General features: G+C 44.5%; 1 protein-coding gene across 1 annotated transcript in view; it reads right to left on the bottom strand.

The window, feature by feature from the left end:
• UHRF1 (ubiquitin like with PHD and ring finger domains 1) overlaps nt 1-19,538 on the bottom strand; it is a 60,423-nt gene that overhangs the window by 23,982 nt on the left and 16,903 nt on the right. Inside the window, exons 3-5 of the mRNA XM_066635401.1 lie at nt 6,988-7,248; nt 5,087-5,262; nt 3,807-4,022 (exon numbers count right to left, since the gene is read on the bottom strand). Of these exons, the coding sequence (XP_066491498.1) occupies nt 3,807-4,022; nt 5,087-5,262; nt 6,988-7,248 (653 nt within the window). The remainder of the gene's footprint in view (nt 1-3,806; nt 4,023-5,086; nt 5,263-6,987; nt 7,249-19,538) is intronic.

Raw genomic sequence — 19,538 nt, 5'->3', positions numbered from 1 at the left:
CCCCATCCACTCCTGGAATTCTGTACCCATGTGAAAAAATCAGAGCCTCAAATGATGCAGCTTTTATTTAATTGGGGAGAAAGCTTCACCTGGTGGATTACTGACTGTCATAACATAATGGGAAGCAGTGTAGGTCAAGGGTGCCACAGGTCAAAAGACTTCGGGAACCACAGCTGTATGAGATTGCTTGGGGCAGGGATCCCACTATACAGGTATAACCTAATTATCCACAGATTTTTCACTGGCAGTTTTATCTCAACAGGATGAGAAGGGCCCTTTAACTTAAAAGGGGAAAAAAGATGTTAAATAACCTCATTAATGTGGAAGAGGGCAGCCAGCAGACATATCATCAATCATTCTCTCTACATGCGCTTAGAACAGTTTCACTCCCCTCCCTTCCCTCGGAGTATGTGAAAGAATGCAAAGTGGAAGTGATTATCACCTCCTCCATTCTTTTCCTGCCCTGCTGCTCCCGGTGAAGGAAGGGGTTACTGCCTCAGAGTGAAGCCTTTCTAAGTCCCTGGAGAGAGACTGTCTGCCTGATACCTCTGCATTCCTCTGTCTCTGCATGTCTCCTCAGCAAGGCTGTTTTTAAATCGCTGAGCAAAGGGACACTGCATTAAAAGACTCAACCTGTATTCAGTGGGACTTGGTTATCTGGGGAACGTGTTTAGGACTGCAGACTGAAATTAATCTAGAAGGTTTGTGGCTTTAAGTTAAGGGGAAGTAGGCATTTAGGTCTGTGTTTGCTACATACTGTTATTCAGTTTATGTTGTATTGGGCAGTTTGATTTGCATTGGTTGCTTTGAAAATTATCCTGGGCTTATTTACCCTTGCTTATTGCATTTCACAATGGTTACTCTATTAGTTCTTCTGTTTAGTATCTTTACTTGCTCATGATAATGTTTGCCTTTTTTAAAAAACTAACATTAATTTTGTTTCTTATTTTGTAATTTTATAAAATTCACAAGCAACCTGTCCTCTCAGGTCATCACAGGGAGTCCTTCTAACAATGCAGCCACCATCAGAGGTGAGGGTGATGGTGGCAAGAACCAGGGTCTTTTCAGTGATGGCACCCTGCCTGTGGAATTCCTTCCCCCTGGAACTGAGAACACTGGAGTCCTTTCAGCAGAGTCTTAAGTCCTTTTTATTCAGGGAAGCTTTTGTATGCTGACACCAGGGAACAGGTGCTTTTTATGAAACTTATTTTAATCACAATCTGAGTTTATTGTATAGACCCGGGGTCGGCAACCTGCGGCTCTAGAGCTGCATGTGGCTCTTTCAGCTGTCTGCTGTGGCTCCTCCAGGTGAAAGTGGCAAAGAGTGTGACAGGAGGCACCTGTGTTGGGAGTGCAGGCTGCTTCCCTCCGCTCCCTGAGCTCACTGCCTTCCTCTCCCTTCACCCCCACCTGCCCCGCATTGGTTTCCCTTTTCAATTTTGCCCGCTTTGCAGGCTTAAGCTCCCTGTTGGGGAAGGGAAAACTTCCCCAACTCTCCAGCAGGCTCAGCCAATCAGCATCCAGCAGGCTCCTGGCTTTTTCTGCTGGAATGGCTCAGGGCCCTTCACTGGCTGACCACCAGCCAATCCTGAGCCACCCTCCTCCTCCTCAGCCATTGCTAGCCCTTGCAGCCCACCTTTCCCTGAGCAGGTCCCCACTCAATGCAAGGAGAGGCTTTTCCTCCACAGCAGAGGAGACATCCTGTGTGTCTACTCAGTAGTAAGCCCTATTACAGTGGATGAAGCTTGCTCCCAGGAAAGGGTGCCTGGGATTGCAGCCTGCTCCTATGCGTGTCTACTCAGTTGTAAGCCCCATTACAGCAGATGAAGCTTACTCCCAGGAAAGGGTGCCTGGGATGGCAGCCTTGGCACCTGCTCCTATGCGTGTCTACTCAGTTGTAAGCCCCATTACAGAGGATGAAGCTTACTCCCAGGAAAGGGTGCCTGGGATGACAGCCTTGAAGCCTGCTCAAGGCCAAGTGCAAGGACAGGTGAGTGGGAGCCTGTGCAGGTCTGTTCCAGAGTAAGCCCCGTTGTAGTCCCTGGGCTACTCCTAGGAAGGTGTGGAGGGCTGTATCCTCAGCCTCCTCCTATACAGGTCTACTCACAAGTAGTCAGTGAGGCTTCCTCCCAGGAAAGTGTGGAGAGAACTGCAGCCTGAGAGCTCCAACCAACTTGTCTGCTCAGAAGTCCCATTGTAGCCAATGGGGCTTACTCCCAGGATAGTGTGGAGAGGGTTGCAGCCTGAGTGAGGGAGGGCAGGCAGGCAGGGCAGAAGTGGGCCTGTGGTTCCCCCCCCCCCACCTTCCCCCCCCCCCAGCTCTGGCTTCTTCTCTGGAGTCCTTTTTTCCTTCCAGCAGGGTGCCTCTGGAAGGTGGGGGGAGTTCTTTAGTATCCATGTAAGATAAGCAGATGTCATAACCACCATATGTATTGGAATCCTGGAAGATCTGGTGAGGAGGTAGATGTGGTGTCAGCAGTGGCCCCTTTAAGGGTAAGGCCTGGGCATCCAGCAGTGTGCTGCACAGCTGCAGCCACCTGAAGGCAATAGGGCCCTCAGGAATATAAGGAGCACCTGAGGAAGGGGGTGCAGGTTGTAGAAGGAGTGCAGGTTGGAGGGAGGAGAGGAAGCTGGCTGGGCTTATTGACTTTGACTTGGATACTCTGACTGATTTACTTTGGAATCTGATCTTGGACTGACTTGGCTTATTGACTTTGGACTCTGCCTGCCTGGATGCTCTGACTGACTTTGTGACTAATGGACTGCTGGAGACACTGGAGTTTGGTGTGTGGCTGCTGTGCCCAAGACCTGCTGAGGACCCAGGGTCTGCTGTAGGGGTGGGAGGCTGCTGGCAGGAGAGAGGACCTCTGCAGGTTGAACAGGTGAGCTACCCTGGAGGTGGGGTCCAGCAGGACTGCAGGGCAGAACCATGGTCACTTGTTGGAGGAAAGAAGGGGAGCTAATTTGCTTAAAGTGGGCCTAATTCTCCAGGCAGAGAATGGCATTGGAATCAGGCAAAACACCATAGAGGACCAGGTGTCTGAAAACACAGGACAAGAATGTATGACAAAACTAACTAAAAGCTACAAGAGGGGGCTACATTATAAAAATGGGACCTATAAGAGCATAAAGGTGAAAGAAAAACTATATATGCAGTATTATCTTCATTTTAGATGTCAAAAGGGTTTTGTGGCTCCTGAGGTTTTTTTTCCTCTGGAAAATGGGTCCAAATGGCTCTTTGAGTGTTTAAGGTTGCCAACCCCTGGTATAGACTGTATGCATGTTTTAGTATTGTTTTATTTGTAAGTTGTCTTGAGTGTCCTTAGCAGGATAGAAAGGTGGGGTATAAATTAAATAGTTTCAGTCACAATTTCAGGTCTGTAGTCTTACAGCCTCAATTTTTGCACCCTAAAGCATGAAAAAGAACCGAAGTCTTTTCAAGTAACTTTTGGTTGGTAAATTGAGGCCAGATATTCGCTGGAATGTGTTGATTTGTTCTGGTCCCATCTGTCTCTGTTTTGCACATTTCATGTTTTAATTACGTATGTTATACTGTTACTACGTGAACTGCTATAAAGCAACTGCAAGAGGGTAAGATAGAAATAAAAAAGAATAAACATGCAAGTATACACAGTAATTTTGTCTTATAATTCTATAAGTCAAGAGAATAAGATTTGGTGTTCTTGTGTCACATCCCATCCCCCCATCACGGACTGCAACAAATAAGGATTTGGGTGCCACATAGTAGCATTTCTTTTGAAAAGACTTGATGGATTGATTTCACTCATGCTCAGCGGGTCACTTACCCAAGAACTATCTTTGCAATCAATTCCTTGTAAGTTCTCGTTTCTCGCTTTTGTAGGATCTCCGCATCATACCAAAATCCTCTCTCCTTTGGATCATCAGGGTTGTAATTTAACATGACAATGTCTCCTATTTGTAGTTCCTCCCATTTCAGAGTCGTCCTAGCACGAGCACGTACATTTTTGGAGCTCATTTGGATGATGCCATTCTCTGGATAGCTTTATTGAGGGGGAAAAGTGGATTTAGAACAAAATAAAAAAAGGTTGTCCTACAAAAAGTTAATTAGCCTACCTCAAATCAAGTGAGTCTAAAATGCACAAAATTCCAGATGTATGCCCCAGAAACATAAAAACAGCACATTATTTAAACCAAATGTTCTCAAACTTTGCTACAGAATCAACCTTTAAAACAAAACACAATGTGGGAAGAATGCAAAATCAACATTTCCTGGTGGCCTTCAATTAACCTCGGCTCCAATCCTGAAATGGTGCTGAAAGATAATCTGCTAACTGGAATCTTACAATGAGATTGTAGTGGGAGACCACAGGCCAGATTAGACCCATTTACTCCACACTGCATACAGCTATTATGTTATTTCACTGGCACCACTTGCAGGAGATGCTTGTTTACTTCAGGTACTCTGCTAGTTTTGTAACAATGACAGGTATGTTTACCCACAGCATTTTCTACATCTGAAACAGAAGCTTGTCAGCAATTAGTTTTCCTGGTAGGGCCATTTGGAAGAAGGAAGGCAAATATGTGAGTAAATTACCTAACATGGACCATTTCAAAGTTTGGTACCACAGATAACACTTGCACCTCATTTGACTGGCATGGAGGGGCATGGTAACATTCCTCAGATGAGGGAAGACAGATTTGGCTCAAGGAATTTCAGCTGTTGATATCAATGCAGAAAATGACAATGCTTTCTGGGGCAAGCTTGGGTGAAGGGGGGTGGTCTCTGCACAACCCAGAAGAGGCTGCCTGGAGCCCTCAAAACACAGCGGTCTTGCTGCCAAATGGAAGCTATTTTGGGCTTTTTCTTTACTTTCTACACATTTTTAAACTAGACCCCCAGTATCTGCAGATTTGTGATATCTGCAGGGGGATTCAGAACAGAAACCCCACAGATACGGGGGGAAGAATTCAGCTGCTTGCAACTTTCTGCTACAGTCACATCCAAATTTTAAAAAAACCAAAACAATGTCAGATTTAACTCCAGCTTCAGGAGCAAAATGCATATCAAACTAGGTTGTTATTTAAGAAAAATCCAACAACTCACTCTTCATATTTCACATGATATACAATGTCCTCTTCAGCTATGGTTTCTTGCAGATCCAATTCCTCATCGCTCTCGCTTGCCTTCTCTGCTGCCTTCCCTTTCTGGGTCACATTGACAACCTTAGCTTCAAACCAAGCTCCCATGCTCGTATCACGAGCATCCACCAACTCATTGATCTAAAACAGAAGCCAAAAGTCAAACTGTTCAGTTGCTGTCCAAAAGTCTAAACATGAAATTAGCAGTTACAAGAGGTACACTGCATCTGCTTGTTTTTCACATAATAGAAAATCAGTCATTTTTAACTCCGCTGAAACATCTCCACAAGAAAATCTCACATACTCTATCATAGGATGGCCACAAGCAACAGGACAGCAAAGATCTGTGGCTGTCCCAGACAAGAATAGGAAGGCCTGTGGCATAGAATACCAAACTTTTTAGAGGTCCTAGAGGCTGCTGTCTGATTGTTAAATGCCAAGGGATGTGGCTGTAATAGTAACTAGGCACCAGTGCTCCCCCGCCCCAAGTAGCAGCATGTAACTTTTGATACATATAGCCTAACCTGCCCTGTCAGTATTGCAACCCCATAAAAACTGGGTTACAACCCACTGGTGGGTCCTGGACTCACAACTTGGGAACTGCTTCTTTAGTCAATCTCATAATTTATCTACAATACAGTCAACTGTCTTGTCACTCCCTTGCCCAGGGAAACCCCAATTTTATGGGTTCTCCAAAAGAGAATTATCTGAATACAAACCACAGTTTCCAGGATTTCTTTGGGAAACCACAATAGTTAAATTGGTATAAAGCTCAAATGTGTGCAGTGAACAAGCCCTTGAACATAATAGTCATATTCTTTACAGAAGTTTTCTTTAAAAGTTGCAAAGTATAGACCAGTGATCTTCAACCTTTCAGCTCACAGCACACTAACAAGTTGCTAAAATTGTTCAGGTACACCACCAGTTTAGTTATATTAAATTACTACATTACAATAAGTACATTTTAATTAATACAATTAAATCATTGCACAACAAAGAAATTCACAAAAAGATGAAATCAAACTTCTCTGAACCTGCATAGATCTTTCTAATAAAGTTAGCCTGAGGAACTCTATAATTAGAAATGGAAGAAGGAAGTGTATGTGATTTCTAGAAAGCAGAAAAAACATATTTAGAAACAGGGTGGTCAAGTTTTTATTAGACGTGTCAGAACTTGTTGGCAAAGAAGTCAGACTGAGCAAACAGTGTACTGGAGAAATGTAGAATGAGAGGCAATGGAGTGGCATGATCAAAATAAGATTTGGGATTCAACCAGGGGTGGAAGACAGAGAATGCGAGGCAAAGGATTCCAGACCTTTGGAAAGTGGGGATGAGCAAGGGGAGGGGAGGGGAAGGGAGATGTTAACTGATTTTAGGATGGGGGAAGGAATGAGTTGTTTGTGTGAGAGGGAGTGGAGAAGAGAAGTGAGATGTGTCATTGCCTGCCTGTGTATGAAAGAAAGAACAAGTAATGCCCTTACTGTAAGGGACAAAAAGTACACTGTCCATGGAGGCAACACAGGAAGGGTCTTCAGTAGCCCAATCAGCGTGCACGACAGGCAAAGGCTGGCCACCTCATTCTCACGCAAGAGCTTCAAAGCGGCTGCTTCCAGCTGCTTCTACGTGTGCTGCCACACAAGGCTTAGAACGGCCACATCTCCCCAGCAGTTGCTGTCTCCCTCAGCTGGCCCCATGGCACACCAGTGTTCATAGTCCAGTGGTTTTAAATTTAGACTTTAAAAAGACTAAGTAGTTTTTTAATATTGTTTAAAAATATTTTTAATCACTTTTGCTTAAAAAAAATAGCTCCTACATTCTTATTTGCAAAAAGCTTTGGATTTTAACATCAATCCAAGGTCATCTCACCTTGTAATATCCAAAGCCTGGGTCCACCAGGTCAGCCTGAGCAGCTGTGCTGGGTTGACCCTCCATTTCCACAGCTCCCTCCCCATTATTGGAGCTTTTATCTGATTCACTTTGACCTGAACCACAGCCAGAATCTGTGTCTGAAAGTTCAGAATCCTTTTCTTTGTTCACAAGAGGCATGGCAGGGCTTTGCCTCATCAGCAGTTGAACAATATCATTCAAGCCAACGCTGTAATCAAAAAGGGAATGGCCATCTTCCATCTGTAAAACAAGGATTAGAAGAACAAACGTCACTTAAGACATTTAATAGCGATTTAAAAGTTTATATGAATTGGTACACTTTTCTCTCTCACATTCACAATTCAGCTATCCCCTTTGGATACCAAAGTTCTACTGTATTTATAAAAAGGTCCCACTGCATTTATAAAAAGGTCAAAGTGTTTTGCTCTGCTCAGTTTTAATTGCTAGATTAATATCCTCTCTGATTTCATGGCAGCACTTTTTAAAACAAAGTTCTAATCACCTTGGTGTGCTCAATTTCATTCATACATGCAGTTAAAAGCTTCCAATTTATAAGCAACTTCTGGAATAACAAGTCCATCATACACTTCTCTCATGTACTTCTCAACAACCTTCTTTTTAGTTCTCTGGGAATTCATCAGAGTGTTTAATGGGCTACTTTTCCCACTCACACACTATATCCTCCCATTATCAACAACTTCAGAAACATCACTAGCAAGTTGCTTCATTCCTTTTGAAAAAACTTGTATGGTGACTGAGAAAGCAAACAGGCATTCAGGTCACTAATTTCATTGCACATTTTTCCACAACTTCTAAATCTAACAATAAAAATGGACAAAGGAGAAATACAGAAAAGAAATGGCAACAGGTTTCCTTTTACAAACATACTAAGGTTTTCATGGCTGGATGAGTTCAAAACAATTTGAAATGTTTCTTGAGTCTTTAAGCCATGGATTAAAGCACATTGTAGGATCAAGTCCCACTGGCTTAGTCCCTTAGCTTAAAGATCAGAGAAACATTTCAAATTAGGTTTCCTTCTCCACATTCACAAGAGACTTCTTTTTTTAAGAATGACAGCAGTGTTTTCAACCAGTGGTATTTATACCAATTGTGGTACTTTAGGTGGTGTCCAGTGGTATGCATGGGATCACCAAACCCCTGCACCACCTGGCAGCAAGACTAGCAATGCAACAAGTAACAGCAGGAAACTCAGCTCATCAAGCAGAGCTCCAGCACACACATTTCATGCACTCAAAAAACCCCTCCTGTTCACCCTGAGCCTCTTACCACTGTTTGTTGCATTGTATCTGGCCTCCTAAACTAGAAGTAACTAGAAATGACACCATCGTCAGCACGGTGACCAGATGCAATGGAGGACAGAATGCCTATACCTTTAACCATTGTATAAGGAGGGTATTTTGGCAGGTGCAGCACCACTGTAATGGTTAAAGGTATAGGCATTCTGGTCACCCTGATCACCAGTTACTTCTGGTGGTACTTCAATTAGGTGAACCATGCAAAGTGGTACAGCGGGGGATAAATGTTGAGAAACAATGATATCCTTGAGCTTTCCAAAAGCTCAAGGGGCTAACAATCATCACAAAAGAATAAAATCATAAATATACAATATAAAATACAATATGATAAAATTCACAACAATAACATTCAAAAGCAACCTTACATAAGCACCACTCAACTCATAGAGGCTCTAGATCAATTTTAATTAAATAGCAGTATAAGCAAGCCAAAACCCTCGAGAAAAAAAATCAGCAGCAGTAACAATACAATACAAAGGAGGCACAGGAAGAAGAGGGAAAGTCTCAAGGGGACAATTAACAACTACAGTACCTGAAAGTGGACTGAGGTTGATTAGATGCTACATTTTGTTGTGGGTCCCATTTGTGAGAACAGTAATAGTTCAGCATTTCTGAAAGTATTACTGTAAATGCACACAAGACACTTCGGAAATGCTCTAATACCAAGTTCTATTCATGGTGGAACAGCCCTTCACAAAAAGGAGTCTTATTTTCTCACACAACCAAACTCAAAGTTAAACAAAACAAATTCTTGTGGAAACTTAAAGCCCAACAAATTATAGCTTACACTCTTCTAAACTAGAACCCACTTTGTTGCATGTACCTGACCCACAAAAGTTTATGCCACACTTTGTGACTATAATTGAGGAGTTGCAGGAACCTGTTGGTTTTGCTGCATCAGAATGAGAAGTCCACTCTGACACTTACAAGCAATAAAGCAAGACTCTTTTTCTATTAGAGCTCTATTAAAAGTGTCTAGTACCTCTCACTAACTCACACTCACCTACCCACCATAAGTCTATACAGTGATTCAACATTTTAAATTCCTTCATTTATATTGGCCTCCCAGTAGGTAGCTCGCTGACCCATTTTCCATTTGTCTAGCATCTTGTGACAAAGATATCCTCATGCATTTGTCACAGTCGTAGAGAAATTCAGTTAAGACCCTTGATTATTATACCATTTTGTAGTGACAATGCAAGTTCTTTATTCCCGCAGTATAAAATATAGACAAAATCTAAAAAAACTAGAAAAGTAATGAAAATTAAGCACTATGCTGCTGTTTAAAAAAGGGTTGTTACTCACTGATGATTACATCAATGCAATCACACGATCCACAATCCAGCAGCGAGTGAAGGACAGAACACTTAAAGCACTGAAATGAGCAGCAGCCAAGAACAACTACTAAAATGGTAACAAATCTCATTGTTGGGGAAACATTTTCATCACTGCATTCTGGGGCGAACCTGGGAGAGAAGGAAGGAACCTGCACAGGAACCAGAAGTGAGTCCTTCAGGGCTAAAAAAGCTCCTCAGGCTTGGAAACGGCAGTTTGGTCACAAAGCAGTAAGAGCCCAAATTTTCACTTTAAAAAAAAATCAATTAAAATTGGACTCCGGTATCCTCTAACACAGTGATTTTCAACCTTTTTCATCTTGTGGCACACTGGCAAGGCACTAAATTGGTCAAGGTACACCATCAGCTTTTTGACAATTGACAAGGCACACTGTGCTGTCAATGAGGGCTTACATCCCCCAATAGTCCTATTGATAAATGATGTTCTCCCAAATTCCTGCGGCACACCTGGAGACCATTCATGGCACAGCAGTGTGCCACGGCACAGTGGTTGAAAATGGCTGCTCTAACATTTGTCATGAGTCAAATCCATGGATGCTAAACGGCTTGGGACCAGCGTATTTGAGAGACCGCCTTCTTCCATATAATCCGGTCTGTTCTCCAAGGTCATCTGAAGGGACCCTGCTGGTTGTGCCATCATTGAGAGTGGCGAAGGGAATGGCAGCCAGAAACAGGGCCTTTTCAGTGGTGGCACCTGCACTATGGAATTCCCTCCCCTTTGAATTGAGGGCAGCTTCCTTGTTATTAACGTTCTGGCGGGGCCTGAAGACTTTTTTATTCAGGAAAGCCTTCAAGGCGCTATAAGGGCTGTTTTTATAAATTTATAAATTATGTCTTTTACTGTGTGCTTTTAATCTACTGCTATGTATTTTATCTTGTTTTAATTGTTTAAGTGTTTTGTATTTTTAATGTTTATTTGTATCCTTGTTTGTTTGTATTTTAACTTGATTGTTTGCTGCCTTGGGTGCCCTTCAGGGAGAAAGGCGGAATACAAATCTAATAAATAAAAAAATAAAATAAATGCTGCATCCACAGATACGAGAGTCCAACTGCACTATATTCTTATCTTTTAAGTTACAACAAATCATAGAATCATAGAGTTGGAAGGAACCAATAGGTCATCTAGTTCAACCCTCAGCCTGTAGCAGGAAATACTCCTAGAGCAGGGGTCGGCTCAGCTGTCTGCTGCGGCTCCTCCAGGTGAAAGTGGCAAAGAGTGTGACAGGAGGCACCTGTGTTGGGAGGGCAGGCTGCTTCCCTCCTCTCCCTTCACCCCCACCTGCCCCGCATTGGTTTCCCTTTTCAATTTTGCCTGCTCTGCAGGCTTAAGCTCCCTGTTTTTCCCTTCCCCAACTCTCCAGCAGGCTCAGCCAATCAGCATCCAGCAGGCTCCTAGCTTTTTCTGTTGGAATGGCTCAGGGCCCTTCACTGGCTGACCACCAGCCAATCCTGAGCCACCCTCCTCCTCAGCCATTGCTAGCCCTTGCAGCCCACCTTTCCCTGAGCAGGTCCCCACTCAGTGCAAGGAGAGGCTTTTCCTCCACAGCAGAGGAGACATCCTGTGTGTCTACTACTGAGTAGTAAAAAAGTAGTAGTAAAAAAGTACTGAGTAAGCCCCATTACAGTGGATGAAGCTTGCTCCCAGGAAAGGGTGCCTGGGATTGCAGCCGTGGAGCCTGCTCAAGGCCAAGCGCAAGGACGGGTGAGTGGGAGCCCGCGCAGGTCTGTTCCAGAGTAAGCCCCGTTGTAGTCCCTGGGCTACTCCCAGGAAGGTGTGGAGAGCTGTATCCTCAGCCTCATCCTGTGCAGGTCTACTCACAAGTAGTCAGTGAGGCTTCCTCCCAGGAAAGTGTGGAGAGGACTGCAGCCTGAGAGCTCCAACCAACTTGTCTGCTCAGAAGTCCCATTGTAGCCAATGGGGCTTACTCAGAGGATAGTGTGGAGAGGGTTGCAGCCTGAGTGAGGGAGGGCAGGCAGGCAGGCAAGAAGCTGGCCTGTGGTTGCCTCCCCCACCTTCTCCCCCCCCCCAGCTCTGGCTTCTCTTCCCCACCTCTGGAGTCTGTGTCCTTTTTTCCTTCCAGCAGGATGCCTCTGGAAGGTGGGAGGAGTTCTTTAGTATCCATGTAAGATAAGCAGATGTCATAACCACCATATGTATTGGAATCCTGGAAGATCTGGTGAGGAGGTAGATGTGGTGTCAGCAGTGGCCCCTTTAAGGGTAAGGCCTGGGCATCCAGCAGAGTGTGCTGCACAGCTGCAGCCACTTGAAGGCAATAGGGCCCTCAAGGATATAAGGAGTGGGTTGTAGAAGGAGTGCAGGTTGGAGGGAGGAGAGGAGATGTGACCTGGCTGGCTGCTTGACTTTGGAATCTGATCTTGGACTGTGACTTGGCTTATTGACTTTGGACTCTGCCCTGGATGCTCTCTGACTGACTTTGTGCCTAATGGACTGCTGGAGACACTGGAGTTTGGTGTGTGGCTGCTGTGCCCAAGACCTGCTGAGGACCCAGGGTCTGCTGTAGGGGTGGGAGGCTGCTGGCAGGAGAGAGGACCTCTGCAGGTTGAACAGGCAAGCTACTCTGGAGGTGGGGTCCAGCAGGACTGCAGGGCAGAACCAGGGTCACTTGTTGGAGGAAAGAAGGGGAGCTAATTTGCTTAAAGTGGGCCTAATTCTCCAGGCAGAGAATGGCATTGGAATCAGGCAAAACACCATAGAGGACCAGGCATGTGAAAACACAGGACAAGAATGTATGACAAAACTAACTAAAAGCTACAAGAGGGGGCTACATTATAAAAATGGGACCTATAAGAGCATAAAGGTGAAAGAAAAACTATATATGCAGTATTATCTTCATTTTAGATGTCAAAAGGGTTTTGTGGCTCCTGAGGTTTTTTTTCCTCCGGAAAATGGGTCCAAATGGCTCTTTGAGTGTTAAAGGTTGCCGACCCCTGTCCTAGAGCATCTCCAACAGGTGCTTGTCAAGCCTCTGCTTGAAGATCTGCAGTGAGGAAGAGTCCACCACCTCTCTCAGCAACCTGTTCCACTGCCAAACACCCTTACCATCAGGAATTTTTTCCTGAAATTCAATCAGAATCTCTTCTCTTGCAGTTTGTACCTGTCAGTTCTAGTTCAACTTACAGAGGCAGTTGAGAACAAATTTGTCCCTTCATCCATATGACAGCCCTTCAGGTATTTGAAGAGTGCTATCATATCCCCTCTCAACCTTCTCTTCTCCAGGCTGAAAATACCAAGTTCACTCAACCTTTCCTTATAGGGCTTGTCCGCCAGCCCTCTGATCAACCTTGTTGCTCTCCTCTGCTCCATTTTGGCTGCATCTTTCTTAAAGTGAGGTGTCTAGAATTGGACACAGTACTCCAGGTGAGGTCTAACCCAGCCATTTTCAACCTTTTTCAGCTCACGGCACACTGACAAGGCACTAAAGTTGTCAGGGCACACTACTAGTTTTTAATTACATTATTATGTTACAATTAATTTAATTAATATAACTAAGGACACAAGCCTAACCAGGTCTACTCAGAAGTCAGTCCTATTTTGTTCAATGGGGCTTACTCTCCGGAAAGTGTGGTTAGGATTGCAGCCTTAAATCATTACATGACAATGAAAGAAATTCCCCAGAGGCTTGGAGAGGTGTATGTGGTTTCTGGAAAGGAAGACCAATGTTTTGAAGCAGGTCTGTTCAAACTGTTATCACTTGACATGCTCTGATATGCCAGGAGGTGCTGGCAAAGAGAGATGAGATTGTGCATACTGGAGAAAGGGGGGGGGGCGATGAGGAGTCAAGGGCAGTAAGGAGATGTGGCTAAAACAAGTGCAGGATTCACTGGGGTGGGGGGAGAGAAAAAGAGAAAGAATGGGAGGCAACTAGTTTTGAACTTTGTAAGGTGGGGAAGAAGGAGGGGTGGGGAGGGGCAGTAAGGGGGGTTAACTGCAGTTATGATGGGGGGATGTGTGTGTAGGAGGGGAGGAGGTGGGTGGGGGAAGAAAAACATCATTTGCTGCTCTTGTATTCAAGAAAGAGTGCGACCAAGCCTCTGTACGTCTACTCAGAAGTAAGCCCCATTATAGTCAATGGGGCTTACTCCTAGGTAAGTGCAGATCGGATTGTGGCCCAGTTCCCTTCCTGCCAAAGCCTTGCCAGGGGAGGCAAGGCAGGCAGGGTCACTTTGGGGCATTGCAGGCAAGGAATAGGGTCTCTCCAGGATCCTTCCTACCTGCTTCCACCTTCAGGCTTGCTCACTCCCTCCTCACTCTTGCTGCTCGCCCTCACTCCCTTCATGTTCCCGCCTGCTCTTCCAGGCTTCTCTAGTGCCTGGCTGGCTGCCCAATTAGCACACGGGGCAGGCACCAGCAACAGCAGGAGCGTCCAAGCCCCTGCGCCGCTGCTCCTTTTTCTCCTGCTGCCACACGCAGCTCTGAGCAGCCACTTCTCCCACACACACAGCTGCTGCTGCTGCCACTGCCTGACTCCTTGGCCCCACAGCACACCAGTTTGCCACGTCACAGTGGTTGAAAACCACTGGTCTAACCAATGCAGAGTAAAGCGAAACCACAACTTCTCATGACTTGGAAGCTGTTGTTGGCATCCTTCAGTCTCGGAAGACTATGGTGTCACACTCTGAATGGTGGTTCTGGAACAGTGTCCTCTCCAGTGCGCGAAGCCTGGGTAAAGTAGGTATGGAGGATAGGCTGTTACCCATGCAGCAAATCCCCCCTCTCCTCTTCGCTGAAATGGTCCAATGGAAAGGCAGAGGCCAATACGGTTGGTTCCAGCGGCGTCGCAGGAGTTGCCAGAACGTGACTGTGTTCAGCCATGAACTGGCTCATGGACTCCAGCTCCAGATTTTGCCTCGAGGTTGACTCCTGAAGCCTTTTCCATAACTGGATGTAGCCACAAGGCAGTGGAGGTTTGGGATCAGAGTTTTCCTTCTCTCAGATGAGCTGCCTTCCCAGGCTGACGAGTCCCATCTACCCGGTGGCTATTTAGTCGCCTCTTACGACAAGTACAGCCAAACTGAGGGCCTATTCTTATCCCCAGCCCCCAGGGGAAGCTACACTTCTAATTCCTCACTTGGAAGCTACAGTTCTAATAATGCAAGCTAAAATTGCATTAGCCTTCTTTGCAGCTGCATCACACTGCTGACTCATGTTCATCTTGTGATCCACTACAACTCCAAGATCCCTTGCTATGCTGCTAAGCCAGGTATCTCCCATTTTATACCTGTGTCTTTGGTTATTTTTGCCTAAGAACCTTGCATTTGTCCCTGTTGAACTTCATCTTATTCATTTCAGCTTAGGATTCCATTTTGCCTAGGTCTTCCTGAAGGCTTCTACTGTATTAGGTATTCCTCCCAGCTTGGTGTCATCTGGAAATTTGATGAGGTCCCCTTCTGAGTCGATGTATGCCCTCGTCCAAGTCATTGATGAAGATGTTAAAGAGAACCAGACCCAAGACAAAGCCCTGGGGCACCCCACTTTAAATTGTCTTCCAGGTTGATGCGAAGCCATTGACAAACACCCTTCATGTACAGCCATCCAACCAGCTACAAATTCATCTAACGATTGTGTCATCTAGCCCATATTTTACCAACTTGCTGATTAGGATGTCATGTGGAACCTTGGCAAATATTTTAATGAAGTCAAGCTAAAAGACATGCACAGCATTCCCATGGTCCTGTAACCTAATCAAAAAGGGAGATGATATTTGTCTGGCCAGTTTTATTTTTATTTATCAGAATTATCCCCTTCATTTGCAAACTGAGCAATTTCAGGGCAAGGAGATGTTCTCTTGCAAGATAATACACTGTTAGGTAGACAGCAAACAAATGATGTTAAAACCATCTGCTGAGAAGCTTGTCTCCTATTTGTATTTCTTTATATTTCATAGTACAGGTTTTTAAGGTTTGTAAACAATGTTTATTTCCCACCCCCAGAGAACATACATCTATGAAACATTTCTCAGCTATTGCAGTGAGTGACTTACTCTTGGGTAAGTGAGGGTAGGATTGCAGCCTAGGATTGTTAAAACTTCCTGCTTGATGACGTCACTTCCAATCATGACATCACTTCCAGTGAGTCCTGACAGATTCTCATTCTAAAAAGTGAGTTCCAGTGTTAAAAGTTTGAGAACCACTACACTACACCATGCTGGCTTCCTCACTCCCTAGACAAGGAACCAATTCATAAATCAGGAAATAATTCAATAGTGGGGGAATTATTTTGATGTGGGGAGAACAACCAATCACACACTAAAATCAAGCCTGCTTTTCTGTTCATTTTAATAAATTTTAGTCAAATGTCCTGCCTCTCTATAAACAGCAGAGATTTCAACAGAAGCTTTTTGCTGGTCATATCCCCTCTCTTTGCTTAGGTATTCACAATGGGCTTAAATGGCCCAATTGGATAGTGCAGGTGGTTGGAGAGGCAAAGAGCAGTGGGGAAAGCCCAGCCCATGAGGAACCAGGTTGCAAGAAAAGGAGCCACTTCATGCTGGAACTCCAACTGGTGTGAAAAGTACATTCTGAGTTGGCGTGGAGTCCACCCCCCCTTAGCTACACCACTGAACTACTGTGCTCATGGCACATTAAAGTAGGGGTCTCTAAACCTTTTGGCTGAAGGGCCGCATCAAATATCTGGCACAATATTGAGGGTCGGGGGAAAAAATTTAATATAAAATTTAAATAAATACATTAGAGATGGAACTTAGATGAATGAATAAATGAATGGATTCAAATGTCCAGGACTTCTCCAAGCATGAACACAGCCCAAGAAATAAAGCACACACTTACATGGACCCCATTCCCCTCACCCCACAAGCACAACTCTGGTTATGTTTGGTTATCTGGGCCAGAGGCACTCAAGGGATCAGAGGCTGGCCACCAGCCTGATAGAGGCACACTGTGGGCCGCATCTGGCTCCCGGGCCGGGGTTTGGAGACCCCTGCATTAAAGCAATGCTTTTTCACCAATATCTAGCTAGAACTCCACTCCAAGAGCAACACAATGCAGATATCTATTTAAGTCTTTTGACACTATGTGCCAGAATATTAGTCATTAGGATTTCTATTTTTTAATTAACTTTAAATTTGTGGACAACTGCACACAAACACTGCATTAGGCCAGGCTTTTACAACCTTCCAGAGATCTGATGTAGATCGAGCCGAGTATCAGTATACTAATGGCACTTCAGCCCCCATCTTCAACTTACTTCTGTAACAGATTTCATGCAACTGTTAATACTACAGAAATGTTGTGTATAAAGATTCTTTTCAGCTTAAAGATTCTTAAGCCATTTCTGTTCAACATTGCATTAGTGCAACAGGGACCAAATGTGTACACCTATGGGTCAGGCTATGGGCTAAACTTATTCCCACCCACAGAACCTTATGACCTAAATATTCAGATAACATACAGTGAAATCTTATGCATGTCTACTCAGAAGTAACACCCAAAGGAGCTTAATCCCAGGAATACATAAGACTGCAACCAAATTTTTGGTTTTTAAAATATAAGGAACTGAGGGGTGAAGCACCTGTTCAAGGCAGCTCCAGTGATCCACAGTTACACTTTGGGGCGTAATTATTTGGAAGATGTACTTTTTGCAAGTCATATTTCTGTCTTAATTCAGTAAACTAGTTGCTTTTACACTGTAACATTTTCAAAACTCTTTTATCAAAAGGCAGATTTTTCTCCCACCTGGTTATAATGCAGCAATAACCAACAGCTGTTAAGACCATCAGCTGAATTTGGTCATTCCACCTCCTTCCCCAAAAGAGAAAACCATCATTCACAACACTAAAATGAAGGAGTATGAATCACCGTTTCTTAGGCAGCAATATTTTCACAGTCACCCCAGGGGCATCCAGGGCGATGCAAGAAACACCTGCCACTTGAGAATCTTCTTAGTATGCTGCTCTTGCCCTAGTTTGCTTGATACCCAAGTAAAAATGGTTTTCCTTCAGTATCAATACTGACCAGGGCAAAAATGACACATATTGTATCTTGGGTCTCAAAAAACGCACCCACCAGGTTCTTTGGCTCCATAAGCAAGAGTCTCTTCAGAAGTTACTTGGGAAGATGGGGTAGTGACACTATTGCTTGGAATAAGTTCAGCCCTACTCCTCTCCCCCCCCCCACTGAAGAAGTTGACCATAGTTGTTTCACAAACCAAACATTTTCATTTTACAATTTCAAGAACTCTATGAAAGCAAAAGACCACAGAGCCAAGTGTAAGCAGATTTACTCAAATCTCCCTTTATAAGAGTGGACCAAGTTTCATAATTTTAGACACATTTTTGTACTGTCAGTATCACAAATGCACCATTTGTGGGTGTACACTTCCAGGAAGGGCCAACACACCCCAGGGTGACCTGGACACTATCCTTTCACTAAGCCTCTCCTTATCGGCCTGGCAGATGTTTACATATTCTCAAGCTCCCTGTGTGTCTGCCCTTCCTTCAGTTTAGCCATCTCCAAAAGGAATTCCCTCAGCATCCCCCTCCCCTCCCCCTGGTCTTGCCCTCCACCCTGCCCAGTAGGGAGCATTTCCCAGCATCTGTCAAGGCAGCACTGAGGATGCACTTCGGTCCTGGCCTCCAGCCATGCCCACCTCTTCCAGGAGCGTGCACTGCCAGGAACTGCCCAGTCTTCTGGCATCTGCCTCAGAGGGCCTTGCGGCACAGATGCCAAGGCTGGCAATCCTGGCTTGGGGCTGTGAGCAGCAACTGCAGCAGGAACAGCAGCTGCAGCTCAGCCAGCAAGTGACACAGACTCCAGGGTGAACTCACAGCCCATCACCTGAAGTTTGTAAGGCAAACCCTGGAGAATTTCTGGGAACGTCTGCCAGGAGTCCACTAATATTCAAAATCCACTTATTTTGAAAAACACTAACATTTTGTGGAGCAGTGTGTAAGTCACACAAAAGTTACTTATACAGACACAAGGAAATAACATAGTATTAGTCATGAGTAAAGCATTTACCATCTATCATGAAGTCAAGCACCTCAAATTCACCGCTAACCTGCATCAACAGACCAATTCCTTTGATTTAAGATCTTTACTGCTTTTTCAAGCAAGTTCCAATTGGGTAGATAAAATACTAGCAATAAAACATACATTTCAAAATGTCTTGCCCAAAAAGCAACAATTTGCAAATGCGCTTCTTTCAGAAGGGATCCTTTCCATATTGAGCATACTGCTAAGAGACCCCACTCGTCTTCCACTGTACTCCACTATTGCTGTAAAAGGTTGTAAGGCAGGGTGTCAAACTTGTTTAATACAAAGGGTCAAACAGCATTTATGATGCCTGCTGAGGGCCAGAAGTGATGTCATTAAGCAGGTCATGACCAGAAATAAGCACGTTTTCCTCACTTAGGAACTCATCAGCTGTGACAGAAGAAAAAATATACAAATATTGACCATATTTTCAAGATAAGGGAAAGCCCAATAATAATTTGGGCTGCCCTTTTAGCAGTGACACCTCAGCACAGCTCAGCAGCTGATAGAAGTGCTGGGAGAGCCCTTGGGTCTGATAAAGAGGTGGTATCCAGCCCTCAGGCCTTATGTTTGACATCCCTGTTCTAAAGTTTACAGTCCATTCCCATGGGTCTTTGCCTCACAATAACTGATTATGCATTTGGAACTTACCTAACACTTCCCTGAACTGCACATTTCAGTAAAACAGTGGTAGAGGTGAATGACTTTCAGAGACGTCTACCCACCATTACTGATATTTTCTACTGAGGAACCTTCAGTATGCTTCCAAGAAACTTCACAAGAAATTGTGCCCCAAAACACAATTTGTGAACCACTGGATGGTAAGGAAATTATCCCCTACTACAAG

Source organism: Tiliqua scincoides, chromosome 8 (assembly GCF_035046505.1).
Source record: "Tiliqua scincoides isolate rTilSci1 chromosome 8, rTilSci1.hap2, whole genome shotgun sequence".
Classification (NCBI taxonomy): Eukaryota; Metazoa; Chordata; class Lepidosauria; order Squamata; family Scincidae; genus Tiliqua; species Tiliqua scincoides.
The sequence above is the reverse complement of the archived record's forward strand: the minus strand, read 5'-3'. Positions and strand labels throughout refer to the sequence as shown.